Genomic DNA, 23,858 nt, shown 5'->3' with positions numbered 1-23,858 from the left:
TGTGTTTATTTGAGAATCGTGGACATTGGTTTGCTGAACATTGAATTGATTATAGTATTTTTTTTATCGACCGCTTGACATTGAATCGTTAGATAAGCAAATAATCGAGTGTAGAATAAACAGTTGAACGTAATACTTAATCCAGGAAAGGAGAGAAATGTAATTTTTTAACTATTAATCGCGGTGGTCTTTGATTTGTAATTTAAGTGGTTAGATTATCTGATGAATAATCGATTACATAGCTCTTGTTAGAAAAAAATAGGATTTTTATAACTATTATTCCTGGAGTGTTTAAAGTATACTCGTACACGTTTCACTATCTTATCTTCTAGTAATGTAGAAGCGTGCAATATCTTGTTACTGCTACGCCAAGTTACCTTGATTTTGCGCACAACTAAACAGTTGCCAACAAGCAGCTCGCCAGACGATTATTAAACATTTTTGTACCTCGCCACGCGTCCTATTATCCAGGCTACCATACGCTACAGAAGTGACTAACGTCTTCTTCCATTGTAATTAAAACAACAAGCGTGGAAGTGAAAAGTGAAAACTGGTACAGCTTTCCCGAGAAAGTTAAGTTTGTTTATTCACTCACGAGTGAAAATTGTTCCTGTAAATAAGTGTCCGATGAACGTACTAAAATCTTGCGTTTGGTATCACGCTTCTACAGTGCAATTTCCATTAAATGGAATAAAGTAAATTCGAATACATTCAGAATACAATGAACTCGAACGAAATTCCCGGGAATTAGTTCCAGTGTATAAATCAGAGCGCTTTGAAATGTAAAATGGAAGCCAATCCGGGCAAATCTCCTTTTTCAACGGCAGAGAAACTATTCTATACTGATTCGAATTTAATTGCAGCCTAATGTTTAAGCGATTTCGCACGTTGTAACTTAAGATTTATATGTGACACAGGGAAAATCTTGGGAGCAGAGGATCCCGGCGGTAGCAAGGGTTTATTGAAGTGGAAAGGCGTGATGTTCGCTCCGGATGATGGAATAGATAAAGCTGAGAATGAAGAGGAAAAAGTCGCGAAAGACACCACGGATTCAGCTATCCCCGACGAAGAACTTGAACCAGAAATCGAGGTAGAATTTTCGTTTCTGCGATGAATCGTTAATAAATGCATTCGTCATTTGTAGATCATGATTTACTCGCTTTGTCATCACTTTAATCACAAATCATGATTTGTCAATTCGTTCTTTCTGTCGAATATTAAAATTGATGAAAACTGTTATACTTACTTTTTCATACTCAGAAATGAATTTTAGAATGTTTTACCTGTGAGTAGTTTTTAGACTGTCTTAGAAGAAGCAACAAAAAATATTATAAATATCATTCTTTGTATCTGCTTTATATCAATTGTAATTATTATTCTTGCTAAAGGTGATCATGGTAGAGCTGACACGTGGATGGAATAGCCGACTAGGTTTCAGTTTGCAGTCGGAAGGAAATCATACAGTTATATCGGTCGTGCATCCTAACAGCGTCGCTGCTAAAGATGGGAGATTGAAACAGGGTGATATGCTTCTAATGGTATGTTCCATTCTTGCTACTATAATCAATGATTCATAAGACATAAATTGATCGAATTATGATTAGTAAAAGAAAACATATTATTAAATTAAAAAACACAAATTATGATTAACCTTCTATGGGCTGAATTTTTTTCATGATCAAAAAATGTATGTATAAAATTAATAAATATTAATCTGTAAATGCAAATTAACAATATATTCAGTAGTTTTAATAACTGTATTAAAACGAATATACCTCGTAATTTTAAAATTACAATAACGTTAAACTTTCGCTTCTGAGTGTATAAAAGTTTATATTAATTAATTACTTAATTTTATTTACCACTTTGCTATGCAAAATGAAATAAATTAACAAAATACCAATATATTGGTACGTGACTTCAAAGTCACTTGGGCCTATGGAGGGTTAAATTTAAGATATTGTCGTTCACTTTAGAAAAAGACTCTGCAAGACACTTTTTCTTTCGATCGGTCGATGTATTTATTTATGTCTTTTCCGCTACAGGTAAACGAGGAAGGGGTGAGAAACATGCCGACCGCGGATATAATAGATCTGCTACGCAAAATCCGGGGATCCATAGGCATCACGGTTATGAGACAAAGTAAAAAGGAAAATGTAACGTGACGCTAGTCAGGTGTATAATAGAAGAACCAGCTAATAAAAGAAAGTGCGTTTTTTCTTTGAAAAACGTGACATCGATCCACGAATATCGCTCTAAGGTAAAAACCCCGTTGATCCTCGTTTCGTTCAATGGAAGAACGATGCGAGAACAAAGATAACTTGTTTCGTAATTATACAGTCGACGTGTTAACGGTGTGCAATATAAAGTTTCATGTGACTAGATCTGTACGTAGAGTCTATGAGAAACGAAGCCTTAGACGCACTGTGGTGATTTAATCAGTTGTAACGAGCATCACCTTATGATCATCATTCGTGCAAATAACTAACATTTAATTGTTCAATAAGTTCGAGAAATTTCGTGTCAAGAATTTTTTTTTCCGAAATTTTCAATGATATTCAATCCATTGGGTATTCTTCGCTATCGATCACTATCATTTTTCAATACCATAGATATTTTGTAATCAATTTAATCAACTTAAATCGAGAAATTACTACTGACATTAAGCAAAAAGTTTTAATATAATTTCAACATAGGGAAATAGAAAGTATCAATTAATATATATGAAATATCCACGAACTCATTGAACAATCTAATAAATGCAAAATGAAGTGCAACTTCTCCAATTGGCGCATAATCGAGCGCATTCCCGAAGCTGCATTCGTCTTGACACTCCAACGTGTACGAAATTGAATTACTAGTACGTTGTAAAATGTATTGTTAATATAGCCGAATTAATGTTCAGCATGGTTTAATGGACATCCTTCGAGACGAACCGCGTTCGCAGTTCGTTTAAGGTAAAAAGACTGCTTTAAGAAGTAAACGAAAAAGTGCGAAAGCGAAAGACAAATGCATGGTTGCCATGTAGATATTTATTGGATGAATGTAAAATGCACATAATGCAAGTCTTTATTTTTACGTGATTCTTGTTGAGAAGTGTAAACGCTCGGTGTCTAAACATCAAAGAACGCTCGGCAATCGTAAGGTAGGATATTTTTATAAACCTACGCACCGAAAAATTTCTCGTTCAACGGGACTTAAAACCAATAAAAAAAAGAAGAAGATAGAATTCTATATATAACTATTGCAAAGACTTTATATATTCTCTGTCATGCGAGCGCGAAGAATGAAGACTATTTAAAACGATCCGAACGCCAATCCGCGGCGAGAAAATACTCTAAACGTACCAAAAACATTTTCTTTAGTTCAAAATTCAATTATCGAATTTAGGAAAATTCACCTATGGTTTTAGGTATTAGAAACGTATTGATATCGTTGCGTACCAATTTAACGAGAAGAAATACATATACGTAAACGCGTGAAGTTCCCACGGATTCGTTAGGAGTTACGAAGTAAAATATAAAAATCTTGTTATTCGAATTACGATTTATCTTGTTAGTGAACATTTCAATTGTACAATTGAAATACATATGAAGTTTTGAATCCTACGATTATATTCTTCCCGATCGAACGGAAATTGTTATTAGAACATTGTGCTAACTAAAAATTTTGTTGAATCCGAAGAAAGTGTTGCAATGTGATAATCTTTCGAAGGAAACAACGATGTGGGTCGACGAAAACTCATTCTAAATGTAATAGAGATAATAGGAAATTAATTATCTAATTCACGATGTTACTCCCATTCAATGATAACGAATATTCGTGTTACATGAATATTTCTCAAATTCGTCGACGAATTCGAATAATAAAAGCAATCGTTATCGAGCGCAATAAAAAGCGAAAGGGAAAGCTATATCGAGCCCCGTAATCAAAGTGTTAATCAAAATATCACGGAGAATACATGGAGAGGAGTGTGTTATCCTTATTACGTCGCTGAATCACTGCGCCTCTTGTAAATAGTTGTAACACAATTATTTTGTTTCTCTGTTTTCTTTTTAATGTTACGTTCCCAAAGTTTAAAAACAAGATCATAGCTCGAACACGTCGAACATATCGTCGCGAAATATGCCGCATACCTACACGTGTTCAGCGCGTATAATAACACGCGAACCATAAACTGTATTATAGTGTAACCCGCGACTTCGCCAATGTACAACAAGACGAAACACATTACAATCATGTTAATCGCGAAATTGATAGACTTCAAATGGTGTGCCATTTGAGAGGAAGTATGGCATTCGATCTACGAATCTTGGACTGCTGTAGCATTGTTAACTAGTGTTTCTTATCGTGACAAACGCTATTGCGTTACGTGTATTAACGATAATAGAGAAACTACTCGAAAAGCAATCATTAATCGCGTCTTGTTCGAAACCTTCGTAACGATGATTGCTAAGACCATTTCAATTTCCGCGTCAACCATGAAACCGTCGAAATTGCGACGTTGGAAAACCTTTTTTTTTGACGGAACGACGAATACGCGAACGCCCCGCGTAACTGCAGTTCCATTTCGAACTAGATATTTTCAGTGATTAAAGATTTTGTACATATCTCGTAGCATGCAGTATCTGATTTTTAATTTATAAAAGAACAAATTATGCACCATTTGATATCGGTTTATTTTCGGGAGTTGATACAACGTTAAATCAATCAGTGAATTCTTTGAAATCTCACGGTCGTGATGTAGAAGTTGCTCTCGGATAAGGAAGATTTAAAAAAGAAGAACATTTCTTGTGCTTCGCATTTGATTTTATTCAAAGTACGTGTAATATAACACTGAAAGTAGGCAAATACTATATTTTCTTCGGCTTATAAATTCTAAAAATACTATTGGTCTTCTTGTTGACTACTCTTTGAAGATTTGATTAAACTTTCATATATTACGATGAATAAACAGAAAGATATTCTTCTCGTAATTTTCTTTATCTTTCAACAAGTTTCATGGATTTCTATGCACAGGAAAAAATAGACTCGCTTGCAGTATATTTAAGAGTGTAGTAGACGTTGAGTAACTACCTCGCGCGATGCCATACCATACAGCAGTGGTTCTCAAACTTTTTATGCGTAACCCCTTCTCTTAAAAGCCTAACTACGAGTATAATCTGGCAAATAAATGAACTAAAAAATAATATAGCATAAATTATTGTCGCCTACAATTGAAAAAAAGGAAACCGGAAGTGTAAAATTCTATCAGGAGATAATAAACATATTTTTGAAAATAAATTTTATTTTTGGACTATAATAATTAAGGAACAAAACCAGAATGAATTATTTTCTGTATAAATATCTATGATTATATTTCAATATAAGATAATATAAAAATGATCTTTACGTGGCAACAATACAATTATTAATAGAAAAGAAATTAATATTTACTATAGTTTGTCTACCACATTATTATGTTATACTGATATTTTTCGATGCAATAATATACAAGGAAATAATAATAAACAATAACTATTTTCAACAAAAAAATTCCTACTTATTCAGCAGAACTCTACGAAAAGATATTTGAATGTAACCAAATTCCACGGTTTCGCAAAGAATGGTTTCAGAAACACTGCCAAATATGAGTAACACTTAATGCCAGAAAAATAATTGTTAGTAGAAGCCACGTACAGCTGTAGCAAAATTCATCTCTATAAAAATGTTACACTTGTATTTATTCACAGAAGAAAACACATAGTAATATAAATATATACTAAACCATCATCATAAGGTTGCAATAGACTAAAAAAAAAGAATTTTAAATAAAATGTTTCATGAATGTGATAGTCGTTCCATTAGAATGTTAGAAGCCTTAAAAGTTCTATGAAATAAAAAAAATTATATTTGAGTATGTTACATTGGTTATATGTGATAGATTCAAATATAATTTGTATATACATACACGCATATTGTACATGAAATTAAATGTATAAATGAAACCAAAGTGTATAAGTAATAAACTGCATAACAAAGACAAGTATTTTATGTGTATACAATATTAAAAATGACTATTTTAATGTTAAATTAGGCTTCTTATATTGTTGTTAATATCTATACATACATGATATGTAAACTGGTGTTTAACATCATTTGTCCATTGTTGATCCCTTTCCACTCAAATATTATAATGTATTAAATAAAATTCGGTGTCTTTGATACATAATTTTGTATTCCTTTCACTAATTTATTCATATAAGTTTTCTTTTTTTATTCAATAGAAATGAAAAACATACGAAACAACAAGACATTTATTACAAACTTTTTCAATTTTTTATTCAAATTACATTGTATAGATGTGTTCTAATATTAAATGCACAACGAAAGTTCTAGTGATAAAACTAATAAAGATATAATCATTCTATATTGAATAATATATATTATAATTTACTTCTTTTGTACTACAAAATATTAAAAAACTTAGTGTACATCATTTAAAATTATTCCAAACAAAATAGGAATACTAGACTCCAATGATAAACTGATTATTCAACTGTTTGAAACAGCATATACGTATATAGAAAGTTATATTATTATAAAATTATTGCTTAAATTAATCTATTTACACAAGTTTTTTAGTACAAGCCACAGGCTTTTTTCTAAAACACTGAAACAGTCTTGAGATAAAGTGAAAATCCATTTGTCAAAATATATACTTACATATAGTATACCAAAATATTTTTCAATTTTTTTTAACATTATTCTTGGCTCTTGTTCGAACGGACTTTCTTGAGATCGTTGTATCTTCGGTAATTGTCGTATTCAAGTTTCGATTTCTCAGTCGTGGTTTATTCACAGTTTCTTCAGCAGATTCATCAGTTTCACTAATGTATGGTTGTGAAACTTTCTTAATTTTCTTTTTTACACCAGAAACATTTTTATTATCATTTTGTGCTAAATCGCGGCTTCTCTTTCGAAACGAACGACTTCCACTACATTCAGGAGACGAACTTATATTTTCTTTCTCTATATTTGACGAATTTAATACGCTATTATTAAAAAATCCAGAATGAATAGAATGTAATTTACCTGTAAATAGAATTCTATGTATTTTAATAATTTATATAGAATTTTGACAAAAGAAAATTGCATACCACTACTAAATTTGTTATCAATACTATCATTACTTGATAAGTCATAATGAATATCTTGCAAAACAGATGCTGGCTTTTCATTATCTATCCCTTCTTGATCTGAAATACTGTTAGATTCAAAATCGTTCTGGTTTATAGTAACAGAATCTATCCTTCCCATTTCATCTTTTAAAAACAACTTTTCCTTCTTTTGTAATAATAATTTGTACTTTGAAGCATTGCGTGTATTTTTAGAATCATTCATTAACATATCCTTACTAGCAGTAACATCCAACATAGAGTGTACTTCTCTATGGGACATAGAAATATCACTAACTGTGCCTGAATTAACATCATCTTTTTCAGTTTTTAGATACAAACAATCAGTTCTATTAAATTCCGTTTCCGTAATATTATGCTCTTTATAAGTTGCCTCACATTCATCATTTCGAATATTACTATTGGAAGAAGAAAATTCAACATTGAGAAACTTCTGTGGTTCAGCACTAGAATATATTTGCAATGGACAAGTAGAATCTGAATCAGAATCCTGAATATATACATTGGACTTCATAGATGACAGATCAGTTTTATCAGTGTCATTTATTGAATCATCTAAACTGTCATTCTTTGCTTCATTTTTCTGTACACTGTTTTTGTTCTTTTCAAAACTTTCATTTAACAAATTACGTCTTACAGACGGATTTTTCTGAGGTTCAGAACGTTTAATTTTGTTAATTAAACTTTGAAAACTGTCTTTATGCATTTCCACTAGTAAGAAAAGTAAATATTGAAATGTTATATTAAGTGCAAGTAATTGGAAAATATAAACATATAAACTAAATTTTATAAACATGTAAACATATAAACTTACAATATTTCTTTCTCTCATCATCTATAATATTTTGTTCTGTATTTCTGTTAACTTGTAATTTCTGAAAAAATTCATAGAAATATTGTATAGTTACTCTAAGATATTGTAAGAAATATAGACTATCATATACTATTAAATGTAAGAAATGTGAAAAATATGAGGTATTTTCGACTGATTGCAAATAAAAACAACAAAAAAAACAAGTAATTACATTTAGAAATGAAGATGCCCTGTTATTTCTTTTTTCATGATTCTCTTCATCTTCGCATTGTTTAATTAAGTCAGAGATTGGTCTTGGATTTAATTTATCACATTCTGCATTATAAAGAATAATATATCTTTGCAAACGTGATTCCATAGTTTTACGATCTCCTTGTGATGACAAACCAAATTCTTTCAATTTCTTTTTCATCACAGCATCTTTCATCAAACTAAATACTAATTTTGCAATTGGCTGACGTTTTGAGTCCGCTCTGGAAAATAAATAACAGCCTTATCCTTTACATAATTTCAATGATATGACATAAACATAAATTCTATATTATTAGGTTGCCCCATAAGTTCATGCCACTTATTTTTCTACCATATAAAATAATATTTTATTAAATATAACATTTTTATAACTTCACAACCTGCCGTTCTTAAATACCTTCAACTGACTAAACTAAACCAGTTCAAAGTCATATATCTCTGTGATTACAAAATGTAACACAAAAAGTATTAACATACTATAACACAAACGTATGGGACAACCTAATATGTATTGTTACTATGTTATTACACTTACTTTACTTGTGAGTGATCTCTCTTTGCTTCTCTTTTTAAGCAATCATCAAGATGTCTATTTATATGTGCCTCTGAAATAGTAACTTTGCATACTGGACATATAACAACCTTGGTTTCTTCTGTACTTATTGAATTTGGCTGCTTTGTACTTTTAGGTGTAAATATTAAAGGTATTTTGCTTTTACCACTAGTGCTTGGACTATATAAATCCTTCTGACTTAAAGGTGATGCATTACTTTTAGAAATGATATTTTTATTAGTAATTACACTATCTTGTTTAATTGAAGGTGAAAACTTCTTTTCGCTAGTTGATTTTGGAGTATTTAAAATATTATCAGTCCTATTGCATGGTAGAAATTGCAGTGGAGCTTTCAAACATTTTTTTAGTTTATCCTTAATTTGCAAAAAGTGTGCTATAATTTCATCCAATACTTTATTTTTACGTAAATCCTTCTCAAAAGTTTCAGCAAAACAACTAGGACATTGTGTTTTATAATGCAAGTATTTTCTAATACACAGAGAACAATCTAAAATAAATCATATAAATAACCAATGAAAAGTTCTTTTAATATTACTGTATTAAATATAATTGAAACTTTCTCTTACAATTATGAGAACATGGTGTTATAACAGAGGTATCTATGTATTCATAGCATATACCACAAATCATCAAATCATCTATGTGCTACAAAAAATTATTATTGTATTTGTTATCATCATTACAAATATAAAAGAAATTAATGAAAAAATTCTGAATAATTACCTTTAATTGTATATATTCTGGAGGCCACATTATACGCTATTATTGCACATATACAAATTACAAATTAAAGGTTAGATTAAATCAACATATTTTTATACATGAAATAATGATGATCATGTGTTACTGTAAAATAAATGAATATGTTGTCAAAATACGTAATTATACATAAAATATACTAAGGATTAAGTAGAAATTGTAAAAATAAATATGTAAACATAATCTTTTCAAGTAACCGCTGTTTCGAAACTTATATACATAACTGGCACACGTAGTACAACGTACTACATAATAATTTTTATTAAACTTATTCATTAAGATTTGCAGGACTGTATTTATGTAACTGTATTTAAACAATTTGGTGAATATTTATAAAAAGGCAACAAATACATTAAAATGTATACAAATTTGTATTCGACGATATTTTGGTTGAAACCGGAAGTTACAGTTTACATAATTTTCAGATATTCGTATGGCAGAAGAACGAGCAACTAATACCATCATCACAAAGTAATTTATATTACACAATGGGTTTAATCCGGTTAGTACGTGAACTAAAATTTAAGGATGCAGAGTGGTTACGGTATTTGAATGACATTTTATATTTATAATAAAACTGAAATCTAATTTGGAGGTTATGTTATAGGTTTACGATAAAAGCTACCATTGTCGGTGGTGTAGTATATTATACCTGTCAAGAAGGTTTATGGTCAAAATCAACAGATACTGCTGAATTATATAAAAAATTATACACCAATATTGCTCCTTACGTTAAGCATAACATTCCAAAAGATATAATAGTTGAGGTAATGTAATATTTTTGTTATTATTTTACATTTGTATGTTATATCTATGAAATTATGTTTTATAATTTCTGTTTTAATGGATTTTAAATATCATATGTATTATTCAAAATATTAATTTCTAAAATATATTCTTATTTAGTTTAATCGTTTGCCAAACATTGACTGTATGGTAAATTGTTCAAAACAATACTGGAACAAAGGTGTTATGTCCTCAATGGAATTTATTTCTAATTTACCTAGCCATATACGCAATGGAACAACCACTGTTTCTGAAACTGTGCAAAAATATATGAAAGAACAAAGTTAAAAGGTGATCAATTAAATCATACATAATATTGCTAGTAGATTTATTCAAATTATATGGCAAATTTATTTTGTATATATCAATAATTTATCAATATATAGATTTATTTAACTATGTGTTCAATGATTACAAGATAAAGCGCTTTTTATAAAAGCATATTCATATATTATCAATAAAGATACATGAAAGAGATAAAATTTTTGTAGCTTTATTTATAAGCCATATTTGTTCCATATACCTATTTCTACGAGTGATATCATGAACAAATTTATGAATACTATATAATATGCAGTACATATTCTAACAAAATTTATTTGTTGTGTGAAATTGAATATGTTGAAATGCGTGTATTACTTTCTATTAACTCATTTGAATCTTATAATGTAAAGAATATGTACTATCACCGCATATAAAATTAATATAAAATTTTGTCACTCGCTTTCGGGGGTTTCAGAACCTCCTTACCATTTTCGTGTCATGCCCTCTTATATCGACTTAAGCTAGTTTTGCATAGCAGCGCCATAAGTGATAGGATTTAGAATTAAAAATATTGAAACGCAGATTTAAGTACGTACAGACATTGCAGCTTGTACACACTTTCCATATGTAGTATTGCATAGTTCAGTAGTTGATCGTTCGATTCAGGTAGAGTCCGCTAAGTGCATCGAGGCATTTTTGATGGTATCGGTATTTCAAACTTATTTATTACTTGATCAACTTCGATCATTTTGCTTGATTTTGCTTTTTATTTTCCTATTCACCGATCTTCGGATGTAGAGGGCAGAGCAAAACCTCTAATTTTTTATACAGTCGGTAATTCAGAACATATGACACCTAGTCCCATAAGCATGCAATGTCTATCCTATACCTCGTCTGTGCCTTATGCCTCGTCTCTGCGATAGTATAGACTTCCGCATTTGAAGTAATCTAAAATGGCGACGTTGTGTTACATTTATTGAGATATGTGATAAAACTACAGAAAATAGGGAATAGAGTGTAAAAATTAACTAAATAAAAAAAATACCAATATGCCTGCTCAAGAGCTTGCAGTTATACAGCCACCGGCTACCGAGGGCGAAGAAAATAATGCACCCTCATCACAGCCGATCGTAGGCATTATTTACCCTCCACCGGAGGTTAGAAGTATCCTTTATCAAATTGTTACTCATTTTAACATAATTTTTATTTCCAGATAATTTTTTGATAACACTTATAACAATGATGTCAGTTTCATCTATAAATGTGTACTTATATTTACATCATTCTTGTTAATTATGTAGAAATATACTTTGACCTTTACAATATAATTATTTTTAAAAACTGAAGAAAAATAGTAATTGTATCACAAAATTATCAAAAAACTTCTTTGCATATTGGTATTTATGTACTTTTCCTTATGTAAAAATTTAGACATTGTTGACAAGACAGCGAGTTTTGTGGCCAGAAATGGACCGGAATTTGAATCAAGAATCAGACAAAATGAACTTGGAAATCCAAAGTTTAACTTCTTGAATTTTGGTGATCCATATCATGCATATTATCAACACAAAGTAAAAGAGTTTAAAGAAGGAAAAGGTCAGGAGCCAACTGTGGGCCAAGGACTTGGAAAAGTTGTTAATCTTGCAGCACATCAAAAACAGCAAGAAATTTTAAAACAAGTTGAACAACCGTTTGTTCCGAAAGATCCACCCACAGAATTTGAATTTATTGCTGATCCACCTTCTATTTCAGCTTTAGATCTGTAGGTTACTTAATTTATTTATAGTGTTATTAGATAATAATAATCTATATAATTTGAATATTTTGTTTTTTATTCCAGAGATATCGTAAAATTAACAGCACAATTTGTAGCTCGTAATGGTCGACAGTTTCTAACTAATTTAATGAATAGAGAACAAAGAAACTTTCAATTTGACTTTTTGCGACCACAACATTCTTTGTTTCAATATTTCACAAAACTCTTAGAACAATATACGAAGGTAAAATGATAAACTTTTTACTCATACTTCAATAAAAATACATTTTAGTTACTTCTTTAATCAAATCTCAATTTGTAGGTGTTAATTCCACCTAAAGATCTGCTACCCCGTCTTCGAGATGAAGCAGCAAATATGGACAAAATATTAGAGCAAGTTAAATATCGTGCTGAGTGGTTAAAATATCAAGAAGCTCAGAGGCGTAAAGAAGAAGAAGAATTAGAACGGGAAAGAGTTGCTTATGCTCAAATTGATTGGCACGATTTTGTTGTAGTAGAAACTGTTGATTATCAACAGTTTGAAGTTGGGAATTTTCCAGCGCCGACAACTCCAGATGAAGTTGGTGCTCGAGTACTCATGCAGGTAATAATAGATTGACATTTGATAGAACAGTGTAGATCTTATATTATACTGATGATCTTTTAAATTTTTAGGAAAGAATAGAAGAAGGTGAAGATGTAGAAATGCAAATCGACAGTGAAGGAGAAGATGAGATGCAGAATCGTACAGAAGGAGAAAAAGATCGCGCGAAAGATAACAATCAAGTAGGTACACTGTATATAAGATTTTTTGTATATTTTTATATACATCATTTACATTTTAAGGTACAAGATATGGAAGAAGATTCAAGTGATGAAGATGATGTATCACCTCCAGGTGACACTCACAAATCAAAAGAATCGAAACCACGCGATAGTAATAATATGCAGCCTCCACCATTACCTCCTACACCAGGAAATGTTGTAGTAAAGAAAGGTTATGATCCTAAACAGCATGGTAAGTAACAGATATAATAATGTACATGTTGTAAGATTCTGTCAAATGATAACATATTAATGTTTATAGCAAGTAAAACAGCGCGTCCTGTTGCTCCTGACGAATATCTTATATCACCAATTACTGGAGAACGTATACCAGCGAGTAAAGTTCAAGAACACATGCGTATTGGGCTGTTGGATCCACGCTGGGTGGAACAAAGAGATAAACACCTTGATAAGTTGGCACAAGAAACAGTATTTGCTCCAGGTACTGCGATTGAAGCCAGCTTGAAACAACTAGCCGAAAGACGTACGGATATTTTTGGTGTGGGCGATGAGGAAACTGCTATTGGTAAGAAGATTGGTGAAGAAGACAAAAAGAAAGATGACAAAGTTACATGGGATGGACACACATCGAGTGTCGAAGCAGCGACGAGAGCTGCTAGAGCAAATATCACTTTGGAAGATCAGATCCATCAAATACATAAAGTTAAAGGACTCCTTCCTGATGAGGAGAAAGAGAAAATCGGGCCGAAGCCCGCAAATCGTGCAGCAGAATTATCACATATGGCAGCAGCTGCTTCAAAACCTCAAGCTACGTTGAAGGCACCACCAAAACCACCAGCACCGAAACCGGTACCAGTTCCAACGCAACCACCACCACCGCCAACCATGAGTATGCCTACTATGGGTATTCCTCAGCCAATGATGCCACAAGCACCGATGATGATGATGGCGCCTATGCCTCCGATACGACCACCGCCACTAATGAGTAAATACAATTTTTAATTGCACTTAACCCTCTTACAATACAGTACTTTGAAAATATGCTTTATAAAACGGTTTCCATATAACGTAATGTAGTGTTTTTGGACAACCCTCATATAGTTATAGTAAAAGATGTTTTATTATGTATTTTTTTCCTCTAGCACCCGCAATGTCACCATTTATGCCAACTCCACCACCTATGCAGCCGCCAATGGCATCTGCTGTAAGTACTTATACGGTAAAATAATATTTTATCGTTATTTAGAAATAAACAACGTATTTCACCATCTTTCAGATGGGATTGAAACATCCTACTGAGCCTATGGAAGAAGAACCACAGGCCAAGAAATTAAGAACAGAAGATTCGTTAATACCTGAACAGCAATTCTTAGCTAGAAATAAGGTATTAATATTGCTTATTAATGATTAGTACAATGTTTTTTAAAACAAGGTATAAAATTACATGTTTTCAATTTACAGGGTCCTGTACATGTGAACATAGCAGTACCAATGATGACAGAAAAGGCAGAATGGAAGTTGAACGGACAGACATTAAATATTACTTTGCAAGTGAGCGATACGGTAGCGACAATGAAAGCTCTTATACACGAGCAAACTGGTATGCCTCCTGGCAAACAAAAATTGCAGTATGAGGTAAGAAGAATTACATATATTTTTAAAGTTCTATATATTATGTTGCATTCAACAATGAATTGCTTCTTTTTTAGGGAATGTTTTTCAAAGACAGTAATACCCTTGCATATTATAATTTAACATCTGGCAATGTAATCAATCTTCTACCGAAAGAGAGAGGTGGTAGGAAGAAGTAAACCTAAAGAGCATATAATTAATTGCAATTTCTGCAGATTTTATGATTTAATCTATACTACACACACTGAAGAAAAATATACTGTAGCCTGGAAACAGGAATTATAATCTTTCAAGATGAATAAAAACATACCATTATCTAAACTAATTTAAGTTTTTATTATTCTTCACCATAGCCTACAGTTGTAATAAATTACGGTTTAATAAATTAATGGAATATAATAAAATTCATAAATATAAATATATAAAAGTAGTTTCCCGTAAGTTCAACTTTCATTTAAAAAATTGCACTTAGTTTTATCTTGTACTTTTATCCATAAGGCATCAGCAATTTATAGCTAATTAGAAGATGCAATGAAATATTAAAAGAGTTGTTGCAAAACATAATCTTCATATATTTATAGTGTATACCTCTACCCCAAGTGTCTTTAGCAACTTCTCATTAAAACCATTTTTTCGTGTTTTCAAGAAAAGATATTCCTAACAATTTTACTTATACTTCTAATATCATTGTTCAGATTCATAAAATTCATTGAAACTTCAATATTTTTCATTATAAAAAGCAAGCTTCTAAAATTCGTTTAAAAAACGCCGTAAAAAATTTATCACGCACCAGATTATAATTAAATACATAATCGATTTCCTATTTCCTACTGTATATTATGCAATGTGAAGGCCTCGTTAGAATAACCACTTTTCTTGCGGCGTATGTATAGAATTTACATACATTAATTTGTACTTGCTTTCTTTGTAATTTGCTCCACTATCTTTCGATAACGGAGAACCATAGATCTATATATCTGGAATGAAGCATACAATTAAATGTAAATTACCTGATACAGGAACGAACAAGATTTTTTAATTAATTCTGTTAACGCTTAATGTTTGCAACTATTGTTTTCAAAATCTTTTGTTACTTACTGAATCTGCATCATCATAAGGACGACATACGAGTCTCGGCTCAGGCAAGCAGCGTGTTATTTCATCGAAAGTGCATTCGTTTCGAAATAAAGCGTACTTTGCTAGGTAAGCTGCACCCATCATAGCTGAATTAGCCATTTCCTGTGCGTTTTAATTATAACTTAACAGTAAAAACAACCAAAACGAAAATTTCTCACCCAATTCATATTTCATACAAAAAGAAACAAGTTATTACCGATGTGTACACTGGTGAATTGAAAACGTCAGAGAGTACTTGCAATATTGCCTTGTTTGTGGAGGCACCCCCTGTCGCAATGATGCGGGTGTCAGGACCTGGGAATCACCAATGAAGTATTACATTTGGAAGATAACAAAAATGTTATTCTATCGTTCTTACCGATAACAAAACCAAAGTCCTCCGCATGTGCTCTTTTTGCGACGAATTGTCCCTCGATTAGGGCTCTAACTTCGACCTCTTTCGAGCTGTATCGTGATATTTCATCATTGGCTTTATTGAATCTATGGTCACCGATGATGAAAGGCAAAATTTCTTGTGCGTCGAAATATAGAGCTAAATTCCCAAAATTACCGCGCGGAGTACTCTCCAATAGTTCATTAAAAATTTGCCAACATCCTTGTGCTGCGCTATCGCGAATTCTTTCACGCGTCAGAGATCCATTCTTAAAACTTAAAAAATGTTCGATTATTTTTACAAATTATTTATATATTCATTGGGTTCATCGAGATTTTCGCTCTTCTTTCATTTATGCAGTACATTTAATAACGTATTAATTATTCTTTAACCAATACTTCTTCAAGTAATGTCTTGAAAATTGTATATCATAAATTATTTATATTATTGAATTACAAAGCACAAAAAACTTACCATAATAGCGCCATATAAGCATTTTCATCGAGAGGATTACAGAACACGTGACCCTCCAAAGCAGCTTTTGGCTTGTTTAACCATAAAAATAGAGTATCACTCGTTCCTAAGCTACAAGCGATATCTCCATCCTTCAATCTCATTCCTGCAAATTATTAAACAACCGCAGAATATTTTTAATTTCACGAAAATAAATGAGACATATTGACCAAGTTGGATTACTCGGAAAACGCCGCTATATAACAGTTTCGATAAATATTCAATTAAGTGTACGAACATATGAGAGCGAAAAAGATAGAATTTAAATTGCAATTGAATCCAAAAATAATTCTCTACATACCTTATTAAAATTAACGATAAAATATGTATCCTGTAACTCGGAAATCTCTGCTAACAATAATTTACAGTGTAGATGAAAAATCTCATTAATCATTTCGCATAAAATTGAAAGTTCAGCAATTTGATGTGTATATACACGGAGAAGTGAATATTCATGAGCGGCTGAATACGTGGAATTCAAGCTCATCGTCAGGAAGAGAAGTAGTGCGAATAAATTTAATATCTTCAGATGGAGAAAAGGGAATATTTTTGCGATGAGTGTAAAATTACCACTTCGACTATGCTTACCTATTAGGGAACCAGAATTGTCGCCTGTGAAGCCAATTATTCTACATGCCTCGTCGAAGCCAAATCGTTCTACGAAATAGGACGAAATCGGCCCAATGTCGTTACAAGTGGGAACAGGTTTTCCGAGTTTTTCCCTTAAGTCAGGTCCGCAGGCCTGAACAAACGAAATTGTTCAAATAAATCGAAGACACTGCATGAATTATCATTTGTCATTGACGTTGATTCAACATTTTCAAAGATTACTGAATTAATGATAACGATACAGGAATACCTCCAAAAGTACATCGTCCCAATCTTTTGTGTGGATGTTCAATAAATTCATTCCAGATCCATCGGACCAATCAATGGGCGCAAAATCGCCCAGAAACAAGGATGCGAGAAAGCTACTAATCAAAGAGATTCTCTGAAAGTTACAAGGAAATCAGTTAAATATAAAAGATACAGAATATTCACTTGGTGACAAAGAATGAAGGTTGTAGAATTTTGTATATATGTACATGTGTAATGTCGCTCTACAGGTATTCTTGCAAATGGAGACAGAACTGCGTCTACGAGAGCATTATTTCAAAAGGAATACTGTATAGTTAAATACTATACAATTGTTATAAAACAAAGAAAAATTAATTGCTAATAAGATCATTCTTATTATTTTTTCGTTATTATTTCGTGTCTATGATTAGTTTCTACGACACAGCACCAAGCGATAGAAAATATTAATCTCACGTGTCCACATGAAAATAACATATCTACAGTAGATCTTAGGCCTGCGTTGTCTTCAGAATTTATTTCTATGAGCTGTACTATTGAGAATTCGGATACAAATTTGTTTAAAAGTAATATTGCTCCAATGGTTATTAAAGTAGTACTTAGAAGTCAATGTAATGAATTTTTTTTCAAGTGGACACAAAGTGTAAAGAAATATTGTAAACAAATAGTTATTCGTTTTTATGGCACACGCGTCAACTCGAGTACTCGTGTTAATGCAATAATCATCGGACGTCACATAAAACTCATACAAATTCTGTACCAACATATCCACACATATCTCGAATACCTCGATCGATTGACGTTCTCATTTTTTCAATGAAGCCAGGAGTGTTTAGTAGTTATACCTCAGTGTTGCTGTAGGCTTCGGGCCTCCTGCGTGCTATTTTTGCTATTTGAGGTCCTGAGAATCTCTCGTACGCCCGAGATCCCGTTATCTCCGTTAATTTCTGCAACCACATTCGACGATACCGCATCAAAATAATTGATTACCTCATTAATTAATTATGAATCAGTCTTACTGATTTCTGCCATATTTTTTATTTTTGTTACGCGTCGTGCTAAAATATTATGTACCGTGTTCCCCGCGACTCAGTATGCTCGTTCAATATCCAAAAATAAAATGAAATTGTCATTAAAACGGAAATTCATGAATGGTTTATTGAACAATATTTAATGTCTTTAAGACGATGATAATTTCCAAGCAATATAAATATGCGATACTGGAAATATTTTTCTGAAAGAATTTTATTAAGAACTGAGAAAGCTATAAATAAATGTGTAACAATATTCTCTATGTTTAACAACGTCAATAATAATGTTTTCAATCGAACTTCTTTATTCCAGTTCTTGTAGCGATCAAGTTAATTCATTTGTTTAAATACTTTTCGCCAGAAGCATCTTCATCGTCGATTCAGCCCAATAAAATCAATGAAATATTCGATTAATTGTGCAAAGGTCAGGACCAGGCGAATGTTCCTTGACGTCTGTCCGACTAGAAACTGACGGGTCTAAAAATATCGTGCGGGTAACGAAACGGTACCCCTTTACCCTTCTCTCAACTACCATTCCAGCCGTCGTATCGCGTTAAAAAATATTTCGTATCGATACGATCGAGGATTTCGACAAAAAAAAGCAGAACGGCCATTGACGAAACTTGCAACGAATGTAAATTGCAAATTAATTCTTTGTCAACGATGAATATTCAGAGACAGTTACGTTTAAACCGAGCCCGAGAAATGGCACGTGTATGGTTTCGCGAATTTCTCATCTTTGATACTCGATTGATTCGATGTTTGTCCTGGCGAAAAATGTTCAGTTGACAATCAACTGAACGGTAACATGAATTATTTATGAAATTGGCAACAGTGTTGATAAATAATATTATGAAATAGCTGTGAAAAGAAAGAAAATGTGAAAGATCAATATAATTAGACAAGGTCTTAAAAAAGTGATACGTATTTTTCTTTATTCATAGAAAGTACAGTGATCCATTGTCGAGTAAAGTTTCAGCATGACGTTTTCCACTATCTTGCAATGTTTTTATCGAACGAAAGAACGTGAAGATATACTTTACGTAAAACAAAAGTTTCGTTTTGGCAACTTAATTATTTGAAATGGTAAGCAGATATTGTCATTGGTTTGAAGAAGAAGATACTCACCTGAGGACCACCCACGATCTCCTCCAAAATGTGACATTCCTTAGTGGTACTGGAATCTATCCACACAGGTGACGGCGTCACTGAGAATGATGTGACGAGTTGCCCGTGCAAGAATTTCGCCGGATCCAGTTGCCGCAAGTGATTTCGACTGCCCTTGCCCCAGTAAACCGTGCCATGTTGCTGTGCAATTACCAGCGGAGATAACATTATTGTCGGGTCTTTTAAAACGTGGCAAAATCTTTGTGTTTGTAAGGGTTGGGAATTGCGAAATTTTCATCGATACTGACCCGGACAAAAAAAACGATTACAAATGGTAATATTCTTACAATAGCAATTAACAGGAATAGAAAACAATGAAGTGACATTAAGATTTTAATCGAGCTTCAATACTCGTAATTGTTACAATATTTTGTAACAAAAAATGATTGTTTTTCGTACAAAGATAAGTAAACGATTATGGAGTATAGAGTTGTATAAAAGTCAGAAACAAACTTATACATTTTGTATCATGTTTTGTAAAGCTTGTCGTTCATAGCATATATATCTTAGAGTTTTTGTGTTGCTGCGATCTTTTTTTACCTGTGCGCATCCGGAAATAGCGGCCACTTTGCTAAAATCAACGCCACAGACGCGTAATTTATCAAGGATCATGTCCAAAGCCTTAACCCACATCAACGTGGGAGTGACCACCACGTGTGGCTCATCTTTCTTTTGAATAACCCCGCCATATGTTCTAAAAATGATTAAGTGTTTGTTAATAGGCTTTTGTGCTGTAACTATTCTTCTTATGCTTGTTCAAGAATAATTATGAAACAGTAAGCATTATTAATTTTTATTCGTTGCATTACTATGTTACATAAATAATATATAAAATCAAACAAGTACATGCAATTTTCGTTTAGTACCAATCAAAATAATATCTGATTTGTTCAACGCATTAACATCTTATTGGAAGTTAACAACAAACATACCTAAACTCCGGCAGATCATTGTCGAATTGCACGCTGGTTTCGCAGAGAACGCTGAGATCATTATCAACCACCACCGCTTTCAACTACAACGGTCAAAAATATCAGTTAATCACTGTTTACGTCATTAAATTCGTATTACAGCGATCTTTGATTTATTAGCCGCAGCTCGAATAAATTACGTGTAACGAAGCTGCCCCGACGAGAAAAACAAATCTACCTGCGGTGGTCGATCGAGGGCCGTCTACCTACAGCGTATTCTAAATTTAATTTGAAAACTTGAAATTCGGAACGTTATATTCCCGAAAACCGTTGGATGAATATGTGAACAATTGTATCGCGACCGCCGGACATGCAGTTCCCCATGTGTCTCTAAATATGCAATCGTTTACGTTTAATCAAATAAGAAACATGAAATATATCGACGTTCGTAATCTCTCGGCGTTATGCTAAACCGTTGATCCTTTTTAATCGATGAGTTATGCTCGGATTCGTAGAATTAATGGTTAAACGAAACTCGTATTCTACGAGAATTAATCGCTTCCGATTTTAATTATTCGAGCACCTTTTAATTTTAGCTTTCGAACCGCGCGACCGGGAAGAACATTTGTATCGCGACACTTCTCTAGCATTAAATTTTTAAAGAAGTTTTTCATGTTTCTCTACATTTTAGAAAAGATACCTGATAAAGAGATCTCGGAAACAACGTTACAGCGAAGTAAAAGTGGAAGGAAAAATATGAATTTTAAATTGATTTTGTGATACTTTCACAGGTGTTCCTCGATGGCAATCGAAAATATGTACTATGAAAGGATTAATTATCTCATCTCCGCTTGCATTTGATCCTCCGTGTTTTTCCTGCCGAAAAGATAGTTTTCTTTTGCGCGTATTCTTCCTCCGCTCCGGTGTTATCACCGTGTTAGATAATTGTGTGACCTAGCGCGCACAAGTTACACGCCTCGAAACACTTATATCAATCGCCGAAGATATGTTTTCATTTCTCAGAGATGTAAGCGAGTTGCAGTTAACTGTAGCGTACGATTATGCATTAAAATTACCATTATTTGTTTTACTTGAATTAATACTATAAAATTGATTTTTTAGAAAATAACGGTTTCCTGGCCTACTTTAAGTAGGTGCTCAATCGTATTTGTGAATATAATAAGATTAATTTCAAAAATTTAGATTAAATAAGTGATTAAATAAAAATTGGTTTAAGACGTATCAGTATTTATGGATAAAATTATAAATTCAAAGATTTTGTCATTCATAATTTTTTAATGTCTAAAAAGAATAAAATTAAGAATAAAATTATCATCAGAAGTCCATTCATTGTTTTTTATCGTCGAAAACACTATATTTCCAAATGCGTTTAAAAACAAAGGGTTGCGCAATCAGATGAGCCTGATACACACGACGAAGCTACGGCGAACGATTGCGAATATTTACTAAAATAGATAAGAGCATTTCGTAACTCATGTTCGAAATTAAAAAAAAAACAAGTTGCTGGAAGGAAAAAATTATTTTGAAAAATTATTCAAAAATTCGACTGAAATTTTCCCTTACTTTATGTTTATTTTCAACAACAAAAAATCACCTATCGATACGAAGTTCAAGATTCAAAAGAAACGCGCGTCGAACGGCGCATGCGCGGTGAAAGATGCGCGGTGCAGGTAGTGACCGAACGCTCCGTTGGACGTAAAAGAATAATCTACGATTTTGGACAAAACTAATGTCAGCTTCCTTCGAGTTACTGCTGCGTGACCACGAGAACTATTTCCGTGCAGTAAGTAATGTCAGCGAAGCGGTCGGATAGAGAGAAAAAGTGCGGAAACAAAAATGAATGACGGGAGGCGGAGGGGAACAAGGGAAATGTGCCTTGAATGGCCGAGATTGTCATCCATGACACGCGTTGACTGTAAGCGTTTTTGTTCGACGGGAAAGCGTGTCGTACGTCGCGAGGATCGCTCACTAGAAAGTGACGCAGGATGCGCGGCGAAAAGCGGCTTCGGCGAAGCTATGCGATTCTTTTTTCCAGTGATTTACCTGCTGCGTGCTGAGATCAAGCCCTAAGTATGTCGCGTTCGAAGCTGCGCCCATATTTCGATCGTCGGCTGGCAACACTACGGCGGCGTTAATCGGGGAATGAGCTGGCTACCAGTTAGTAGTGCAACGGAACCGACGGGTTTGGAGAACGTGTACACTTCACCGCGTGACCGTGGGCCGCTTTGATAGCCGAGGAACTAACGTACGAACGATCTAGCCCGTATGTAGCCTACGCTCGTCCTCAGCACGACCCGAGGCATCGTTACGCGCTGTTTCGCCTACGTTACAGCGCAACCGGACTAAACGGGAGTAATCTTATCGTTATTATTAATGGATAAGTCGGTTCATTACGCAAGACAGATTAATGTACGATCAAACTAGCTCGGATCTAAGTTCCCACTAATTCACGATATTTTCGTGACGCCTCCCGATCCGATGAGATCGTAGCGGTGAAGAGGTTAAGTTCCCGTCGATACTAATTTTTGCAGAGTCCTCAAGTTTCTTTACCGGCTGATACGCCGCATAGGTATTCCCCGGCCACGCGTTACCTGCGCCGCACCTGATGCACATATCGATTATTGAAAATTAACCCTAACTTACGATCTTCGAAGGACCGCGTCCTTAGTAATCCAATGATTATTTGATCGTTTCTGTTTCGTTGGGATAATAACTTATTTGAACTTCGAGAAACGATAAAGCTAATCTCGGAAAGGTATGCAAACTGCATAGTAAAACACGAGCACGTGCTTTTGACTATCTTATATTTAAAAAGAGGAAACAATGTAAATCGGTATGCCATTACAATTCGTTCGAAGTTTACAAAATTAGATTCCGTTGCCAGAGGTAACGCTACTAAAAATGACTGTGTATAAATCCCATGTAAATGTATCGTGCCGACGAGACATGCATCGAGCCACGGCAAAAACTCGCGAAGCATCGATCCGGCGACCGACAGTGAAAAAGAGAAAGAGAGCGTGAGAGAGTAAGAGAGAGAGGGAGCATCGTG

General features: G+C 33.2%; 5 protein-coding genes across 12 annotated transcripts in view; 3 read left to right on the top strand and 2 right to left on the bottom strand.

Annotated features, from left to right (window-relative positions):
• Positions 1-2,240, top strand: part of LOC116427857 (uncharacterized) — a 165,027-nt gene extending 162,787 nt beyond the window's left edge. For all 6 annotated transcript variants that reach the window (XM_076370786.1, XM_076370789.1, XM_076370790.1 and 3 more), the window contains 3 exons: positions 918-1,090; positions 1,389-1,538; positions 2,046-2,240. In XM_076370786.1, the coding sequence (XP_076226901.1) occupies positions 918-1,090; positions 1,389-1,538; positions 2,046-2,165 (443 nt within the window). In that variant the 3' untranslated portion in view covers positions 2,166-2,240. The remainder of the gene's footprint in view (positions 1-917; positions 1,091-1,388; positions 1,539-2,045) is intronic.
• A 4,217-nt stretch (positions 2,241-6,457) lies between these two features.
• On the bottom strand, positions 6,458-9,995 carry LOC116427854 (uncharacterized). The gene is made up of 7 exons (XM_031978664.2): positions 9,542-9,995; positions 9,385-9,463; positions 8,780-9,305; positions 8,204-8,465; positions 7,993-8,053; positions 7,140-7,889; positions 6,458-7,074 (listed from the first exon to the last, which is right to left on the bottom strand). The coding sequence occupies exons 1-7, from the start codon at positions 9,569-9,571 to the stop codon at positions 6,728-6,730; spliced, it is 2,055 nt and encodes a 684-aa protein (XP_031834524.1). The 5' UTR covers positions 9,572-9,995; the 3' UTR covers positions 6,458-6,727.
• On the top strand, positions 9,949-10,839 carry LOC116427856 (MICOS complex subunit MIC13 homolog QIL1). 2 transcript variants are annotated; one of them, XM_031978667.2, is made up of 3 exons: positions 9,949-10,079; positions 10,185-10,344; positions 10,484-10,839. In XM_031978667.2, exons 1-3 carry the CDS (start codon positions 10,066-10,068, stop codon positions 10,649-10,651), a joined length of 342 nt encoding a protein of 113 aa, XP_031834527.1. In that variant the 5' UTR covers positions 9,949-10,065; the 3' UTR covers positions 10,652-10,839. The 2 variants fall into 2 exon arrangements, with proteins under 2 accessions (XP_031834527.1, XP_076226915.1); XM_076370800.1 differs by having other exon boundaries at positions 9,966-10,121.
• Positions 10,840-11,222: 383 nt separating this feature from the next.
• On the top strand, positions 11,223-15,126 carry Sf3a1 (splicing factor 3A subunit 1). Of its 2 annotated transcripts, none has more exons than XM_031978662.2 (11): positions 11,223-11,791; positions 12,059-12,389; positions 12,468-12,627; positions 12,706-12,987; positions 13,059-13,169; positions 13,230-13,401; positions 13,471-14,154; positions 14,312-14,373; positions 14,446-14,553; positions 14,631-14,804; positions 14,879-15,126. In XM_031978662.2, exons 1-11 carry the CDS (start codon positions 11,677-11,679, stop codon positions 14,978-14,980), a joined length of 2,301 nt encoding a protein of 766 aa, XP_031834522.1. In that variant the 5' UTR covers positions 11,223-11,676; the 3' UTR covers positions 14,981-15,126. The 2 variants fall into 2 exon arrangements, with proteins under 2 accessions (XP_031834522.1, XP_031834523.1); XM_031978663.2 differs by lacking the exon at positions 11,223-11,791 and adding an exon at positions 11,874-11,892.
• LOC116427855 (xylulose kinase) lies at positions 15,114-23,331 on the bottom strand. Its single transcript, XM_031978665.2, has 12 exons — positions 22,853-23,331; positions 20,810-20,892; positions 20,418-20,571; positions 19,839-20,018; positions 18,525-18,626; positions 17,684-17,815; positions 17,413-17,566; positions 16,786-16,930; positions 16,297-16,586; positions 16,135-16,232; positions 15,900-16,040; positions 15,114-15,778 (listed from the first exon to the last, which is right to left on the bottom strand). Exons 1-12 carry the CDS (start codon positions 22,904-22,906, stop codon positions 15,707-15,709), a joined length of 1,605 nt encoding a protein of 534 aa, XP_031834525.1. The 5' UTR covers positions 22,907-23,331; the 3' UTR covers positions 15,114-15,706.
• Positions 23,332-23,858: the final 527 nt, after the last annotated feature.

Source organism: Nomia melanderi, chromosome 9 (assembly GCF_051020985.1).
Source record: "Nomia melanderi isolate GNS246 chromosome 9, iyNomMela1, whole genome shotgun sequence".
Classification (NCBI taxonomy): domain Eukaryota; kingdom Metazoa; phylum Arthropoda; class Insecta; order Hymenoptera; family Halictidae; genus Nomia; species Nomia melanderi.
Note: the sequence above shows the minus strand (reverse complement) of the source record. Positions and strands in the feature narration are given on the sequence as shown.